General features: G+C 39.2%; 1 protein-coding gene across 1 annotated transcript in view; it reads left to right on the top strand.

The window, feature by feature from the left end:
* Positions 1-17,927, top strand: part of TMEM135 (transmembrane protein 135) — a 488,083-nt gene extending 470,156 nt beyond the window's left edge. The window contains exons 11-15 of the mRNA XM_089656743.1: positions 328-391; positions 1,013-1,089; positions 2,659-2,757; positions 4,082-4,149; positions 8,241-17,927. Of these exons, the coding sequence (XP_089512869.1) occupies positions 328-391; positions 1,013-1,089; positions 2,659-2,757; positions 4,082-4,149; positions 8,241-8,373 (441 nt within the window). The 3' untranslated portion in view covers positions 8,374-17,927. The remainder of the gene's footprint in view (positions 1-327; positions 392-1,012; positions 1,090-2,658; positions 2,758-4,081; positions 4,150-8,240) is intronic.
* The last annotated feature ends 1,028 nt before the right edge of the window (positions 17,928-18,955 follow it).

The following is an 18,955-nucleotide window of genomic DNA, read 5'->3' as shown; positions in this document are numbered from 1 at the left end:
GGGGATTAATTACTATATGGGGGATTAATTACTATGGGGGATGAATTACTATATGGGGGATGTATTACTATGCTTACTATGGGGGAATATTACTATACTTACTATGGATGACACATACACATCATTCATCTACTCTTGGTCCGGCCCCCGGGTCTAATATATGAACCCATTGCGGCCCTCAAGTCAAAAAGTTTGCCCACCCGAGCTAGACGTTTGAATGAGTTTTAAAAAACTGATTTATTGGTTTATTTAAAACATAGGAACAGCTATTGATGTCAAATTTGAATTAAATGTTGTATAATGTATATACATAATTATTTATTTTAGGGTACAAGCTGCTTCTTGAGGTGGGTGCGGAACTTGGATGATGAGCTTCATGCTCTCATAGCTGGTAAGTCCTATAGCAAATCTGTAAGTAAAAATGAATATAGAAGTAGTTATATATAAACATGACATATTGAGTACACATTTTATGTTTATTAATATGCTGAAAATCATATCTAAGTTTCCACTACTAATCCCCAAAGAACATTTAATTCTAACCAGATCTTTGGCCATCTCTCTCTCTTTTCTCCCTCTCATTCTTTCTCTCTCTCTTCTCTCCCTCTCATTCTTTCTCTCTCTTCTCTCCCTCTCTTCTCTCCCTCTCATTCTTTCTCTCTCTTCTCTCCCTCTCTTCTCTCCCTCTCATTCTTTCTCTCGCTCTTCTTTCCCTCTCATTCTTTCTCTCTCTCTCTCCCCCTTTCTCTCCCCCTTTCTCTCCCCCTTTCTCTCCCCCTTTCTCTTTCCTCCTCCCTCTCATTCTCTCTCCCCCCCCTCTCTCTCTCTCTCGCCCTCCTCCTCTCTCTCTCCTCTTTTCTCTCTTTCCTCCCCCCCCCCCTCTCTCTCTCTCTCTCTCTCTCTCTCTCTCTGTGTTTTCTCTCCCTCTGTGTTTTCTCTCCCTCTCTTCTCTCTCTATTCTCTCTTAAATATTTAAATCCAACCTAGAGTGTTTCTTCTTTATTATCATTAGGGTTTCTGGCAGGAATCTCCATGATGTTTTATAAAAGCACCACCATCTCCATGTACCTGGCATCCAAACTGGTAGAGGTGAGTCTCCTAATAGCACGGCTGTAAATAGAGCATATAAAAATATTCAGCACTTCTCAGAAACTGAAGAAAATAAGTATTTGTGTGGAGTGTAACTGAGTAATGAAGTGATGGATTTCAGCACTGATAATGAGTGATTTGTTTGAATGAACTCTGAAAAGGCAGAATCTTCCTGTTTTATACTGCTATAACTGGCACATGCTCCCTGCATACTGTATTTTCTGAACAGAAGATCATAGAGGAAATATATACAATAATAAATGGGGTAAAGATTAGTTAAAGAAAATTTGTGTGGTTGAAAGGAAAAGTGTACCTGTCATTGTAGGGAAAACAACATTTCTTTATCATACATCATGGGAAACAGAGCAGCGTATATTCATGACTGTGTGAGTTATGCGCCACCTATAGGTGAATGGACACTGGCAGATCAATTAAACAGGAAGTCCTACCATATATAACCCCTCCTATACAGGAAGTACCTCAGGTTTTTCACCAGTGTTTATAAGGTGATGGTCACTGATGCTGCATGTGCTCTACCTGGGGCACACCTGGAGGTCCAAAACGGTTTTTCTGTGAATCAAGGACTGGAATCAGATCCATTCGAAGGTCGGTTAGCTAAAATGGATGGTACATGAGCCTCGTTGATAAGGAGAGAAGAATCTTCGAGGTTTGCCTGTAATACTGCTTTACAACACTGGACCCTGCACAATGGAACATGGTGCAGTGTTTGTTCAGACCAGGTGTAGGGGAGTGGACCCCAGATGTAAGGGAGACCGAGTCCCTGAAGGTCTTTTATGACAAAGCCCACCATGATGGGATTCAGAGTCCTATGGTGGGAATGTTCAGTTTACATTTTCAGTGTTTCGTTGAAAGAAAAAAAAGAGGGGGGGGGGCAATAGGGGGTGTTGGGGAAGGAATTTAGAGAGAGAGAAAAAAAGTGAGCGAAAAACAAGCAGGAGAAATAGAAAACAAGAAATAGGGATAAAGAGAGGTAAAAGGGAAAGCAGGAAAACAGAGAGAAAAGGAATGAAAAAGAGTGAAAAAAAGAGGGATAAAGTGTGAAAGGAGGGAAAAAAGAATACATGGGAGAGGGGGAAGAAGAGAGAAGCAAAGAAAAAGAGAGAGAAAGAAAGAGAAATAGAGCAAGTGAGGAAAAGGAAAGAAGGAGAGAAAAAAGGGGGAGAAGAGAGAATAAATGGTGGAGAGGGAGAGTGAGAAAGTAAAAGAGTGAGAAGAAGTAATGGAATAAAAAAGAAAGAGGGATATGGATAGAGGGAGTGCTAAAAGTGCATGGGTTAGGGGGCTCAAATTACTTAACCTTGCCCCAGGAGCTGACCATCCACACTACGCCACTGGGTATCCATCAGGAAAAACAAAAAGATAGGCTGGTTCAGAACATTCGCTTTAGCCCTTTTAAGCCCTGGACATACGCTGGCATTATTACAATGCTACAATTGTTAAAAAAATCTTCGGGTATATATGCACTACGTTTTTTGCATGAATTGGTTGCAAAAAAAAAAAAAAAATTCTGCAACCCTGAGAAATGCATTGCATTCCATTTTCTTACAGATAATGTACTTCAAAGGAATTGAAGCTGGGAGGTGTCCATACTTCCCCCATGCAGATAGCGTCATCTATGCAGTGTCTACGGCTATCTGCTTCCATGCAGTAAGTAATTAAGAGAAATCTACTTTCATATTACGTGTTTTGCATTGTTTTAAGATATCTGGCTAATTTAAATAATATTAATGTGTGCCGAAATGTTACAAAACCTTGTAGTTTGTAAATATCTATGTACACATAGGCAGCCTTGTTTGCTTATTTTATGTACTTGTGTTCTTTCTGCTTGGTAGTGTTGAAAGTTGTTTTTTTTTTTAAAAACAGCACAAGCGTTAGGGGCCCACCCACATGGCCTTGTCATTTGTTCACAGTTTCCTGTGAATGAATGAACTACAAATACCGTCAGCCACCGCAGCTGACGGCTTGTGGTTTTGTATGAACTGTGAGGGCACTGATGACGCTCTCGTAGTTCATTAACAAGTCCTGCAGCTTTCAACATCCATCCTGTATGAAGGTACCAGCGGAACGCTGTGGGGATTGTCTGCAGATGCCTGACCATTGCACTCCTGATGCACTGATCATGGGTGCTATGCTTTCCAGACTTCTGCAGGAAAAAATTATAATGCAGATTTTTTTCTCCTGCAAAAATATATGCATTTATTATTTTTTCTTGAAAGGTGAACTCCTTTAAGATCTAAACATTTGAACACTCATACAAATATGGAACAGCCCTAACTTGTTCTTCCCTTTCTCCCCTAAGCTGAACTGGTAAAAAACAACAGGACCCAAAATCGTCAACACTTTAAAAGCGTTTACAACTCTTCAGTGTGGAGATAACCCTGAATGATGGCCCTAAAATGATTGCTCTCTCTCTCTCTGGCGTTCGTGTTGATACCTAATATGTGTAGTATAATCCGTTTACATACATATGCACACCCTACGTTGCATTTGTGTCTGTGCATGGGGCGATGATTTAAGTTTTTACAATTTTTTTCAATTAACTTTATGGCTGTCTAAAGTGGGCTATTAATCACCTTATGTGATGGCATTGGTAGATGACAGCTTCTCTTTATAAAGACATCAGAGGCCTATTAAACCCCTAATGTCTCCCCTGCCTTCCTCTTCAGTCTATTAAGCACATACCTGCTTTTCAGCCGGGAGTTCAATAGCTCTGAACCCAGTCATATAGCAAAATTGTTTTACCACTTGAAGTCCAGACCGTATAACCACATACAGACGGCAAATGGTTAAAAGAGATCAGTGTACTTTCCTTTTCAGAAACACACACAAACAAATATCAAGGAATATAATTTCAGTGTATTACTGGAGCCCGCAGATTGGATTTGTTCAGATATGAGAAGGTCCTGTAACACCCTCTAGTGGTTGAATGATAGTTGACATGATCTCATTTCCGTATTTGTATATCCTTTAGGCTGTTATGGAAGTTCAGAATTTAAGGCCTTCTTATTGGAAGTTTCTATTGAGACTAACAAAGGGCAGGTAAGTTACTGTATGTAAATCTGCCGTATTGTGGTTGTATTCATTTGATATTTTGGTTTTATTCTGGCCATATTTGTGGCAATCAAGTGCAGTGGTTATTTATGAATCTGTCAGTCATCACTTGCACTAAAAGGACGTGTTTGATACATAAGTTTCATCTAGATGAGGGCTGATGAAAGATCCAATTGAATTCAAATTATTATTTCACCATGTGCAGACCATTATTGTCACAAAATCTTGTTCAAAGCAATCAGATACATGATTGATCAGTTGACTTTACATGTATGGCTTTGTAGTTAAAGCAGACCTCTAGTTAAATGTCACCTTTCCTGGAGGATGTGCTGCTCCATGCTCCTTTCACTGCTGGTCAAAGTAATTTGCTGTGTGTTTTCTGGTAAACAAGAGAATCAGAGTTCAGAATAACTAAGTCTCTGTTTTAACAGAGATCAGTTCACCAGATATCTAAGTCAGACTTATGACCAGCACGGAAGTGAGCCAGGAACAGCATTTTAGCATTTGTATTCATACCAGAAAAACTTTTTACAGAGATTTACACTCACCAGCCACTTTATTAGGCACACCTGTGCAATTGCTTGGTAACACAAACTGCTAGTCAGTCAGTCACATGGAAGCAACTCAATGCATTCAGGCATGGTGAAGAGGACTTGCTGAAGTTCACGCCGAGCACCAAAATGGGGAAGAAAGAGGATTTAAGTGATTTTGAACATAACATGGTTGTTGGTGCCAGACGGGCTGGTCTGAGTATTTCAAAAACTGTTGATCTACTGGGATTGTCACACACAACCATCTCTAGTGTTTACAGAGAATGGTCTGAAAAAGAGAAAATATCTAGTGAGCGGCAGTTGTGTGGACAAAATGCCTTGTTGATGTCAGAGGAGAATGCGCAGACTGGTTTGAGGTGATAAAAAGGCAACAGTAACTCATGTCAATATGGACCAAAATCTCTGAGGAATATTTCCAACACCTTGTTGAATCTATGCCACAAAGAATTAAGGTAGTTCTGAAGGCAAAAGGGGATCCAACCCGGTACTAGCAAGGTGTACCTGGCAAAATGGCTGGTGAGTGTATATATACATTTGAGTATACTGTAGGTATATTCTAAACTGCAAAACATTCAGCAAATTTTCATGTCAAATGGAAATACCCTATTTGTGTGTTTTACCGCTCCCTGGACATCTATGGTGTAGGATTAATGGTGTCTATTTTTGCTTTCATTCTCCAAATACTTAATTTTCTGATCACTGCATTATTTGCAAAACTAGTAATAGCTGGTCACATTCAGCTTGACTTGTTCTGTAATATTGGAGATGTTTTATAACTCATCAAAGCCACTTTCAGTTCCAATGAGTGTCAGAAATCTACCCCAGCATTTATATCCACACAGGTAGCACCAATAACTTAATTCAATCACCAGGTTTTGTCAAGGCAGATGCTGATTGTTCAAGAACAACATGGGACACTCTGTTCTAGTTGCTTTGTCCCATCATCTACAGTTCAAGACTCCGCAGTGTTCCTATATTTTAAGGAAAATGGACTTTCAACACATAGTTACATAGTTAGTCTGGCTGAAAAAAGACAAAGTCCATCTACTTCAACCATATAAAAAAAAATATAATCCTACACCCACAGTTGATCCAGAGAATGGCAAAAAAAAACAGCAAAGCATGATCCAATTTTTTCCTGCACGGTAAAAAATATTTCCTGATCCCCCGAGAGGCAATCGGATATTCCCTGGATCAACGTTACCTATAAATGTTAGTATCCAGTTATATTCTGTGTATCCAAGAAAGAATCCAGGCCTTTTTTTAAATCAATCCACTGAGCTGGCCAGAACCAACTCTTGAGGGAGTCTATTCCACATTTTCACAGCTCTCACTGTGAAGAAACCTTTCCATATTTTGAGATTAAATCCCTTTTCCTCCAGACGTAAAGAGTGCCCCCTTGTCCTCTGTGATGACCTCAGGGTGAATAACTCTACACCGAGTTCACTATATGAACCACTGATGTATTTATACATGGAGATCATATCCCTCCTTATGTATTATACATGGAGATCATATCCCCCCTTATGTATTATACATGTTGATCATATCCCCCCTTAATCGCCTCTTCTCAAGAGAGAATAAATTCAGTTCCTCTAATCTTTCCTCATAGCTGATCTCCTCCATGCCTCTTATCAGTTTAGTTGCCCTTCTCTGTACTTTCTCCAGTTCCCCAATGTTCTTTTTGTGAATTGGTGCCCAAAAGTGAACTGCATATTCCAGATGAGGTCTTACTAATGATTTGTACCGAGTAATATGATATCTCTCTCTCTGGAGTCTATACCTCTTTTAATACAAGAGAGGATTTTGCTCGCTTTAGAAACCGCAGCTTGGCATTGCATGCCATTATTAAGCTTGTGATCTACCAGAACTCCCAGATCCTTCTCCACCATTGATTTCCCCAGTTGTACCCCCCTATTATGTATGATGCATGCACAGGGGCGGACTGACCATTCGGGTACTTGGGCGGTGCCCGAGGGCCCAGGGTCATTAGGGGGCCCCACAAGATGCCCCTAGTACTTTTCATAGGCTTTTTTTTGGGTGTTGTTTGAGTATGGATGAGGACACAGGGGCCCCATGATCCCCTGTTGCCCAGGGGCCCCATGAATTGTCAGTCCAGCCCTGTGCATGTATATTCTTAGCCATAACCTTACATTTATCAACATTAAACCTCATTTGCCACATAGTTGCCCAATTAAACAGTGCATTGAGGTCGGCTTGTAAGTTGGAGACATCCTGTAAGGACGTTATTCCACTGCACAGCTTGGTGTCATCTGCAAAGACTGAAATGGGATTTATAATCCCAGACCCTATATCATTTATAAATATATTAAAAAGTAAGGGTCCCAAAATTGAACCTTGGGGTACACCACTGACAACCTTGGACCATTCAGAGTATGAATCATTAGCCACTACTACTATTTTCTGAATCACTTTCAACATTACAGAACAAGTCCAGTTGACTGTGACTACTATTAGCTGTACTATGACCTAGGTAGATGAGAACCTTCCGAGACCTGCATTATTTGGAGTGGCTCGGTGATAGCAAAACATAAAAATCAACCCAAAAAGAGATTGCTAAAAAAAAAAAGTAACACAAAGCTTGAGACAAATTTTTTCGTTTTTCATTTTGGCTAAAGTGGAGTGTTGTGATTGGACTACACCATATTATAAATGTTTAGTATAATAAATATTTTCTACAAATAAGTCACGGACATGAAGCAGTTTTTGAAGGACAGGTCAAATATAAATGATTTAGGAACAGTCCTATTTGTTATACCGCCACAGTCTGCAAGCACTCTGCTTCTGTACTTGGTGACCTCTAAGTTGTTCTGTTGTGCTATTTAGTACAGCAAAACTGTTTGCCTATCACTCTGCCTAATATATAGCACAGCAGAACATAAGCCGCACCTATAGCAAAGACATTGAGTGATGACATTTCATCATGGAAAGCTAAGATTAGGGGTGCTTTTATTGAATTTTAAACTCCAGATGCATATTAGTGGAGCTTTAGAATTCTAGAAATGCATTTATCTGAGACCAAAGAGTTTAAAGTGGTAATAAAGCCTAACATTAGCTACCTATCCTTCATGCCCTTTATAAAAAGTTCTTCCTTTTTTTTAATTCTGGTTGGGTCACGTGATTCTGCATCTCCGACTCTGTTTTCTAAGGGAGCTCACGGCAACAGCTGTGACTTCAAAGAGCCATGATATCACCCATAGGTTCTCATGGCCCTGCTGTCGTCGGTGCTCCCTCCTCTGTCCTGCAGCAGCCGCTCACTGACACAGGGAGGCCAGAGCTGCAGGATCATGTGACTGGACTGGAGCGGATTAGAAATAGTAAGTACACACACTTTTTTTTTTTTTATACAGGATAGGTAGGAGGAGGGGGGGGGTTTTCAGAATAGTTAGAATTAACCTTCTTCATCTTTAGCTTTAAAATATAGTTGCACAAAAACCTTTGGGTTTAACATATTGTATTTTGGTAATGTTACAATCTGGCATGCTTATTCTGCATTTCTCTTCTTAGGTTTAAACTAATGAACCGGAAAGCCTTGGATGTTTTTGGTTCTGAAGCCTCCAAGAACTTCAATAACTTCATCCCCAAACTGGACCCAAGATTCACTGTTGTTAAGCCAGAGTTACCAATTCAGTTCTCCTGAAATCTTGATGTTTTTTCTTCTTTCCCATGAAAAAATGTGAAAATCAAGAGTCCCAATCACAATGGGTATCAAGAGAGCACAGAGATTGTGAGGGCTTATAAGCTCCTGTTCAGTATTAACTAATTTTAGATGACCAGTACAAAGATGAGTTAATTCTCAATGAAGATGAATTATTTGGTAGATTAAGAGGTAATCGTGATAAAGATCCAAGACAGAGGCACAAAGAAAATTTCAGTCATCCCTCTGTCATCAGGCCAACAAATTATTCCAAATAAGCAGAGTATTTCAAATCATGACCTGTAAATAATATCGATATTTCTATAGCCTCGATCGCATTTAAAAAGAACTAACACCAGTTAAAGCATTGTATGATCCTCTGTGTAAGATTTTAAGCAAGACTTCTGGAGGTGTAGGGAACATGTGCCTTTTGGTTGCCTACCCCTGTTCTGAGGACCAACTCTCACCATGTCACATGTCATTCTTGTCTCCTTCGTTAGTATGGTGGCTGGCACTGGATGGGTGATATAATTGTTGATGTTTTTCTTCTTAGTTGTGGAAGACCCGTGTGCAGAGGGTTTCCACTGTATTCTTAACTTGTAGAGGGACCAGTCAGGGTAGGGGGTCCTTCAACAGTGTGTAAAGGTATACAATGGGCAAGGAGCACCATAATATAGAGTCATGAGGCTTGTATTAAAGAAGAATCTCTTGCTTTATTATTCAGAAAATTGGGGAAAAACAGCCAACATGCTTCAGGAGTTTGAAGAACCCTTCTTCAGGGCTATGGGTAATAAGTATTGTTCAAACTGGTTTAGCTGATCTCCAAATTGGCACTTTGGCTTTTTTGAGCCTGGCATGAATGGTTTTCAGTGCTCTGATGCCTGGGTATGTGACAAGCACACCAAACCAGTGAAATTCATTGCATGTTTTTTTCCCAATTGTTTAACAAAACTAGATTCCTCATGTATACAGGCCTCTATGTTATTGTTCTCCTCACCCATTGCATACCCATTCATGTGGTTTATTTTGGAGTCTACATTTTAATGTATCACAATCAGTATCATTCCACCTTTTAATGAACCATTCATTGAATCTAGAGGTGAGATCTCTGCACTTGTTTTCCCATTTTTGTCTCATTTTTGTGGGGTGGAAGGGCTTATTCTCACTGCTGAATATTTCATTCACACCTTGTCTAATGGAAAATGCAACCAAGTCGTCAGACTCCTACTTTATAGGTGGTAGCGAGGCACCAAGGTGCAATGTAAATGAATGTCAGCAGTCAGATCTAATCCCCACTGGATAAAAAAAGCACATAAATAGTAGAATGCACCCTCATCTACAGAAATCTGATTTGCTCAGTTTTGGCTGAAATTATCCTTTGAAGGCCTGGTCCATACAAAACTGGATTTTTACTTTGCACATGAAGGTTGATTGGCTTCACAGGCTTCCTGGTGGTCAGTCTTTTTGGTGCATTTTCGATAATGAAAACAAGTGGATAATCCAGCAGATACAAATCATGCTAGTAGTAGGTGGAACCGAGAAGTCAAACCTACAAAGCATTGCTGTCCGTTACAAAGTACCAGAAGAGTGGGTGAAGTTTTACAATTTGCAAAACAATCATGATGTATTTGTTTTCCACATAGTAATGTTTTTTTTGTTTTGTTTTTTTAAATGAAGGCAGAGATCCATAAGTAGCACTAATGCACTGCACATTTTGGGGATGTTATTTGAATGTAAGCAGCTTTCCTGGTTTTATAGGTTATTTCCACTAATGCAAGAGTTTTACACAATCGGCAAATTTTACCAAGTGAAATCTCTGACTGTGAATGAGACCTGGAATTGTAAGCACAGAACAGGACTATTTTTTGTCTATTTTTGAATCATAAATGGTTCAAATCAAACATAAGTATAATGGCATCCTGAAACGAAGAAGGAGGTGCAACCTAACTTGTTGCAAAGCATTAAAGAACTTAACAGACATTTAACCACATTCCATGTTGACTTCTCTGTGTTGTCAACATCCCTGTACAAGGTTGCTTCCATGTCCCATGTGTTTTTACTATGCAGCAATGGCTAATTATTAATTACTTAGTTGGTGGCTATCAAATATGGCAGCTCTTACTTGAGGTGAACAGACATTGCCTTCAGTGAAAAGAGCGGGTCAAAGCAATATGTAGATCCAGAGACACAGCAAGCTGAAATTAAGCTATATGCATATCTTACCTTTAGTGTTAAAGTCAGACTGGACCTTGTCCCTTCCCCTCTTAGCTCATCAGTCTTCCTATTGGCCAGTCAGGTATTTGGATGAGGAGAGAGGAGCGCCAGAGTCCAGAATAATATCACGTTCGTTGGAAAGGTTACTATCTTTTATTAAAGATAATGGATTTACAGGATGAGCCGTGTTTAGGAGAAATTAGCTCCCCCTTCTTCAGGCCTAACATGAAAATATAAACATAAAAGCAAAAAAGAATAAACAATGTACAGTTGGCAATTGTTGTGGAGCTAAAACAAAAAAACAGTATACATACATATGTATATGTACAGGGTCAGAGCAGATTGCATATAAATTATGAGATCCAGTTGCAATTATATGAGTGAAACGAGTTGGATATCAAAAGGCATTAAAAAAAAGTGTAATGTTCATGATTTCTTAAATGAATATTAATAATGGTACAAAATAAAAAAAACGATATAGATCCATAAATATATAAAAATAATGGTAAATGAGTTGGATCTCAAAAGATGTCACTGTCACTGAACCAACATTGCTGTCGTACCAGTAAGGTAGCAGCCCAGTCCTCCAAATGGAGGTTAACACCACCATTGACCCCAGAATCATGAAAAAAAAACTATTATAAATACCTGAAGGAGTCCAGCGTGGTCCCTGACTTCAACTAATATTGGTCAGTCAAGCACCCCATCACATTAAAGGACAAATGGGGAAGGTGGAGAAAAGTTCATATTTGCATAATGCATCTCCTGGCTTTATCTCTGGAGATGAGCAGAGAGTCTGACAATAAGAGGTTGTCCTTGGGCAATAAGAGATACTCTTGCTTTATGGTCACAGAGGGGTTTATTTACTAAAGCTGGAGAGTCCAAAATCAGACTCCCTTCTGCATAGAAACCAATCAGCTTCTAACCTCAGCTTGTTCAATGAAGCTTTGGCAATGAAACCTGGAAGCTGATTGGTTTCTATGCAGAAGTGAGTCTGATTTTGCATTCTCCAGCTTTAGTAAATAAACCCAGAATGTCTGCTGGTAAACTTATGTTCAGCAAGATAGCCTTTGTCAGATGCTACTTCCATACAGCACAGCAGTGATCGCTCCTCCCGATCAGCAACCCTTAGAATGAGAGGCAGAGATGAATTATCACGTTACCAGCTTTTCAGTTTCCATCTTGCCCTGAATTATGTCAAATGCTAAAGATGTACAGCTCAAAATTGACCTCTAATCCTGGGCAGCAGCTTTTAAAGGGAAATGTAGAAAAGATAAGCCATGAGACCAGAATTTCATTTTGTGTTTTCAGGTGTTTGTGAACTTAATATATTAATAAATGAACTGCATGCAACAGGGGTTTGTCTATTCAGCACCATCTTTGCTGTGGGCTTTGCTTTTACATTAAGAACTATATACTATTTTTTTTTAAATGGCCAAGGCTCATGGTGAAAAGATCACGTTGATCTTATGGAACTGAAAGCTGATGCTTCCCATTGTTAGATTTTTTGGTGACCTGAAACGAGATATGTTATCTATGAGTTTCTGTTAGTGTCTCCCAGTCCTGGCTCTATTAGTTTTGTTTAGTTTCTAGGCTCTCGGTCCTTTTTCAACCACATTAAAGTAACCTAGATTCTCTGTATATAACAAGAATGTATAAACTCAATTACTGTTGAGTCCATTGTGTCCAATTGGAAGTTGGTTCAAGCTGTCTCCAACCATCCTGGTTAAGATTAGTAAATTCCTAACAGGTTTCAGGTCCCCTTTTCCAAGGAAACATTTGTGCCCAGCCCTGAATGTCTGTGCTCAGGTGATGACATGCCTGAGCATCTTGTAGGCTGTGGAGATTGATTTCCTGAGCTCTCCTGAACCACTGTCACTTAGACTACGGTAATTGGAAAGCAGGGGGAAGCTGTTTGGCTTTGTAGGAAATGTTGCCCTTCACTACCCACACCTAACAGGCACCTTTCCTAATGATAAACAGCTATTCATTCTGGTGGTATAGCAGTGAAATCAACCCCATACATTTCCATGTCTTCATTTACACTAATTGTGTGGTCCTGTCTGTTTATTAGAAAAGCTGTAGGCCACCAGAGGGTGGAAACATTGGAGAATTTCTTTTAAATAACATTGACATTTTGCAGACAACTGACAATGTAGGTTTAATGATTCTAAACTGACAATCTCAGGACTACACAGATTATAAATTGCACAAATTTTGGTTATAATGACATTTCCTCAGGTGCAAAAATATGTAGTACATTTGTGATCGAATAGCTGAACTGGGACATTGCTACTCAGCAGTTGTAGAAATGTTTTATTCCAATGCGTTACCATGTGTTACTGCACCACTTTCCTCCCTTTATATGCGCAGGATTGAACAGACAGTGACACTGTCTCTCAGAGTCTCCTTGTATATTATTATACAGGATTTATATAGCGCCAAGAGTTTGCTCAGCGCTTTACAATATAAATGTCTATAATCCCTTCTGTTCTTCCCTAAAAGTGACTGAATAATTGAAGGTGCCCACAAGCCTTACTTAACTATATATTTGTGCAGAATGGTTCTTTTAGACCTCATGTTCACTGCTCTTACTAAATGTGAGTTTAGAACCTTTGGTGAATTTTTTACCAAAGCCCCTGAGCTCAACTCAATAAGCCTTTGTGTCCATGTACACATAGGCTTTCACCAGAGTTTAGGAGCAGTAGAGTTCAGGGGCAGTTAAATGTCCCTCCACTGAATGCAGAAGAATCATGTTCAAGAACGTTTTGGGTAAAAAAAAAAAATGCCAAACGTGGCAAAAACACATGTAAATGCATCTAAGTTCTAGCCACACTTAGAGCTTGGGCCTTTATTCATTTCAATGGAAAGTACTCTGGTCAATGAAATGAATAAACATCCAAGCGCTAAACATGGCTAAATGCTGCACCACGTTTACACACATTTTTGCCGCGTGTACCGTTTTTCTGCTGCCACATGTAGGGGAGTTCCAGTGTAGCCTTATCCTATTTTCATGAATCCAGGCTTGGTGGCTTTCCTGAAGTAGCAGGGCTGCCAGGGATGCACCTATAGGCCTGTCCATAACTTAAACCATTACATGTACAGGTATTTTGTGGTTCTGCTACTTGCCTTCATTATACTAAGGGCTCATTGCTAGCTATGGCATGCATTGTGACATATAAAGGTAATATAATGGATGGCAGTCATCAGTACCTTAGCATTATGGCTTTCGCTGTTACAGGCTTATCTTTTTTTTCTGTTGACAGAGAATAGTGCCAGTCTATAAACCTTCATGGCAAAGACGACAGAAAAGTAAGGGAACTACCTGGGGAATTGATTAGTTATAGGCAGAAGAATCTCAGGAGACACAAGGAAAGGGATGAAGATACACAACAGCAGTATGTGTTTTTGTGACACTTCTCCATATTTTGGCTTTTTTTTTTCTTTAGAATCAGTGGGAAAGACTAGCCAATTCTCCTTCTGTCAGTCATTCTACAAATTTGTTACTTCTAAGCATGCCCCATAAAAAATTTGGCTAATAGCACTCGTTTTAGGCAGAGATATGTAGGGCTGAGCAAATCACTTAAAGCGTCTATGCATTCAATAACCTTAGCTTTAAGAGGAGATAACTCAGTGCTATAACAAGGCAGTGATCTGTAGTTACACTCCACCCTGGTACCCAGGAGAAGGGCTGTAAAATCCGACACATTGCTTACTAAAACAGCACACAGTACATACACTAAACATTGTTAGGCACATATTTAACTCCCTGATTGCCCCTAGATGTTAACTGCTTCCCAGCCAGTATCAGTACAGTGACAGGCTATATTTTTAGCACTAATCACTGTATTAGTGTCACTTTGGATATCAGTGGCAGGTAGTCAGTTCCCATCAGCGTCAATGTCAGATTCTCCACTGCACAATCAGTCCGCACTATAAGTCGCTGATCACCGCCATTACTACTATAAATAAAAATTGCAGTGTCTATACCATAGTATGTGGATGCTATAACTTTTATGCAAGCCAATCCATATACACTTATTGGGATTTTTTTTGTACCAAAGACATGTAGAAGAATACATCTTGGCCAAAATGTATGAAGAAATTAGATTTTTTTTTCTCTTTTTTAATTGGATGTTTTATAGCAGAAAGTAGAAAATATTGTTTGGGTTTTTTTCAAAATTTTGAGATTATATTGCAAAAAATAAAATCCCAGTGGTGATCAAATACCACAAAATGAAGGCTCTATTAGAAATTTTGTTTGCTTACAACATTGTATGACCGTGCAATTACACGTTAAAATGGCACAGTACTAAATTAAAAAAAATAATTACCTGTCACGAAGGGGGCAAAATCTTCCAGAGCTCAGGTGGGTAACATGACTGTTGCTACCAATAACTTTTCACAAAAAGCACCTTGTTATAAGAATTTATTAATACTAACCTGTCCTGCTGTCCATTCCTCTGATTTTTGCTTTCTTTCACAGCAATGGCCTCTTCACATCTGGCACATTTCCAGTTGTGTCGGATGCTTGGCATCTTGCTGTGAGCTGAGGTTTCATCCACTGGAGCCTATGCCACTATGGGAGTGAGTAGTAATGGAGGGGTCAGTGGATGAACACTGCGAGGGACCAGGCATCGTACACACCCTGAACTGTGTCAGATATGAAGATGCCATTTCTTTGCAAAAAGAAAAGATTGGAGGAACAGACAGTGGGACAGGCGTGCAATAACAATGGTCTTCCATCAAAGGGTGCTCTTTGTGAAGAGTCTTAGTTATTTTGCTAGGCTTGCTGGCTTTCACAAATGGAAACCTTGCAGGCCAGACTGGAAACTGGAGCAGTGGAAAACCTCTGAAAAGGCAATTAAAGTGAACCTCGTGAGATAAAACTGCATAAGCTCTGAGCCAGTCTGCTCCCGAACTTACACAAGATTTTTGATCTGCTCCCACTCCTACGGGCATGATGGGAGAAATGGGAGGTCACACGCACCCCTATACTCAAACGTACTCAGTATTACCAAGGGCTGCAGCAGGCATACAGTGCTGTTGAGGAGCGGAGCACAATAGCAACCGAAGGGCTATCAAGTGTATCTGTCACTGTACCTCTGGTTTACTCTTTAGGCACTCCAGACAAGTTTGTAAACAGCCACATTGCCTGTAATTGCTGGTAATTTTTCTTTAAACATGAACATTAATAGAAATTCCCATTGAACGTCTTGCATTTTCATAATCCAGAAGCACCCCATGCACACACTGAACTCTAAACTTCGCTGTGTGAAGACACTGGAGTTCAGTATGAGGAAAGAAAAAACAAAGGGTGCACAGGCCTAGTGCATTACCATAAAAAATGTTTAAAAAAAAATAAAGTGGGTGTTGTACTCACAAACGACAATATAGTCAAGGCACATCATAAAGAACAGCTGAGTCAACACCGAGCTGAGTAACAGTCCGCAATAGGGAGTGTAGACATCCAATAGGCTGATGCGTTTCGACGACTTGCCTCTTCTTCAGAGTCACTAGATGGCATTTCAGTGGTTAATGTAAGATTACTGTTTGTAGACAGGGCTTTCCAAATCTATATTTCCTGATCCTTTGATCAAATTACTGGTAACCCTAGTTACTTCCCCTCTTTTACTGCACTGAGAGTTGCATCCTTGGTTAAAGGCATTCTGGGAGAACTGTGGATATAGTAAAGGCAATACCTCCACTGTAATGCTCTTTCAGCAAGATTTAAGTACACTAGATCAATCTTTTTCAGTATCTACAGAACACAATCAGACATGGCTCTGTAATAAAGCTTTCTAAGGCTCCATGCACACTAGTTTAAAAAAGCCAGTCCTCTTGGCAGAAAAAAAACGTTTTTTTTATACTGGTGTTTAGGAACATTTAGCGTTTTTTTTTCTTTTAGGAAAACACTCTCAAAAACAAAACAAAAGGAGTTTTTTTCTGCTTCTAAGTGCTGAACTTATAAAAACGCCTGTAGACTACTTAATGTGCATTGACTCATAGGATAACATTACTACAGGCAAAACGCTAAACTCCTCTAGGAGCAGCATTTTTTAAGCCAGCGTGCATGGAGCCTAAAAGAAAACTATCTTGCAATTTATTTTGTTGGCTTAAAGTGGTTTGTTTTCAACATAAACTGGACGTCCACTTCAAAATCTGAAGCAATCTTGAACAGGACAGGAGTGAGTTGTGTATGTATAGAAATGTGTTTTGCACATGATCAGTCATTGATAAGAATTGTATCTACCAGAGGAATTAATATATGATTCAGTATATTTAGTTTATTATTAGTTTTGTGTTCAATTGTTTGTTTTTTAATTACAGAAAATATTCCACCAGTTTTTAGTGGAATATATTTTTTTTTTTATTTTACTCATCAAGTTTTAATGTCATACAAACATATTTGCTGTTTTTGTTATATGATACAAAATATGTTTTACATCCTACAGATTTCTTACTTCTAGGTTTTTTCTTGAAATGGGGTCAAGTTCACTTTGACCTTCAGCTGTGCATGGCCAGAAAACAGAACCATCCTCTTATCCATTTGTGATTGAATGTAATAGCTAATTACAGCCACTCTTACAGTGTGAACGCCACTCTGTTAGTGAATACTGGTGGGCTGAATGAGCCACTAGCTTCTTCTGTCCAGTATCTAGTCAAAATCTTCTGAGTTTCCCTGACATTGAGTCTTGCTTTCTAATCTATAATAAAGAAAAACGCCAGCATGGAGAGAGAGACTCCATCATAAAGGCCCCACAGGTGGTCTAAGCAAAGAAGTTCAAAACAGGGATCTTGCCACTAGAGTTCAGGCCGGACAGAGGAAGCCTGTGGTTGTTTCAAACCAACAATATCCAACCAAAGCTAAAATGCAAGTTGTTGGTAGACTAATCCTCTTAGGGAAGAATTAAACATGTTTCAAGAGCCATATATCTAGAAGCTTATAAACTCTCTAGCTAGTCACAGAGACCTTTCAGCGTGTTATATTAGTTTACATATTTTTATTGTCTCTAGATATTTTTTTTTTTTTTTTTTATTATTTTAAAAATGGAAAAAGACCAACATGGTTCTTATACAATGAACTCCACAGCTGCTTTTTTTTTATATGGTACGATATTATCTATGTCAGTCTTGTTTGGTTCTCCCATGTACACTTGTTCAATGATTGTTCCTGGTTGTTCACATTGAAAGATATGTTGCGTTTGATCTATGAAAGAAAGTTTATATTAATAACAGACATACAATATGTTGGCCAAATTGAATTGGTCTGCTGTCGATAAAAAAAACAAATTCTTACTAAAATATGTACAACAAATTTCAATAAATGATCTCAATACAAAGACATTTCATTTGTATTTATTCACGTTGTGATGGGGGGGGAGTTGTTTCATATGTGTGTGCTAACATAGAGCCGTGAACAAATTTGTTAGTACCCTTCCACGACAAGAAAAAAGGACCCACTTTGTCCACCATTTGTACTATTCTTTTGTTTAATCTGGCTTGATTTTCCTCTTGTGGCCACTTCCAGGAAGGTTGGCTACACTCCTATGGACTTTAAACTTCTTGATAAGATTTACAAATCTAGTCACAGGAACAGCACGTTGCTTGTAAGTAGTCATATTCTATGACTTGTTGGTCCATAATTTTCTTTCTAATCTCCTTAGACAACGTTATCCTTTGCCTCTGGACCATGTTCAGTGTGGTGCACGCGATCTTACACAGCTGAATGATTGAGTGAATTTACTATTGAAGAGGTGTGATAATAATTACAGAAAAGTTAGGCTGCATTCATACAAGTCTGGATCCATCTGTCAGTTTTTCAGTTGGATCTAGACATAATCATATTGTATGTCTATGGGCAAGGACATCATTTTACATCTGTTTATACCTGAGTCTGATTATGCTGTAGAAAAAAACAGAAAAGTTGTGTGTGTGTTTCGTTTCCATTTTTCTCAGAAATAAATGGGTATAAATGGATTCCATCCATTTATGTCCTTTACATTTTTAGGCAAGAAGCATATTTTTGTTTATACTTTTACCCAACAAAAATTTAAAGTGAAACATTATTGTATACTGATGTGAAGTGAACTGAAGATGATGTACAAATGGTGTAAAAGGATTTCAGTATGCATTATTTTACATTTAATCTTTTTATTAGGGTTTTTCAAGTCATAGAACAAACAGGAACAAAACCTTGCGATCGTAATACAAGAATACAGTGGGCGTGGCCAAGCCGCGAGCGGAGATGGCCGCTTAAGACCAGAGCTCCCGCCGGCCGGATCCTGCCTTACCTCCGCATCAAGGAGACAGGTGAGACATCTTCCCCTGGTCATGGGGAAATCTGACAGGACATCCTCCGGGGTCAGAA

The sequence above is a fragment of the Staurois parvus genome, unplaced genomic scaffold (assembly GCF_062004578.1).
Source record: "Staurois parvus isolate SC_StPar_1 unplaced genomic scaffold, SC_StPar_1.0 ptg000027l, whole genome shotgun sequence".
NCBI lineage: Eukaryota > Metazoa > Chordata > Amphibia > Anura > Ranidae > Staurois > Staurois parvus.
The sequence above is the reverse complement of the archived record's forward strand: the minus strand, read 5'-3'. Positions and strand labels throughout refer to the sequence as shown.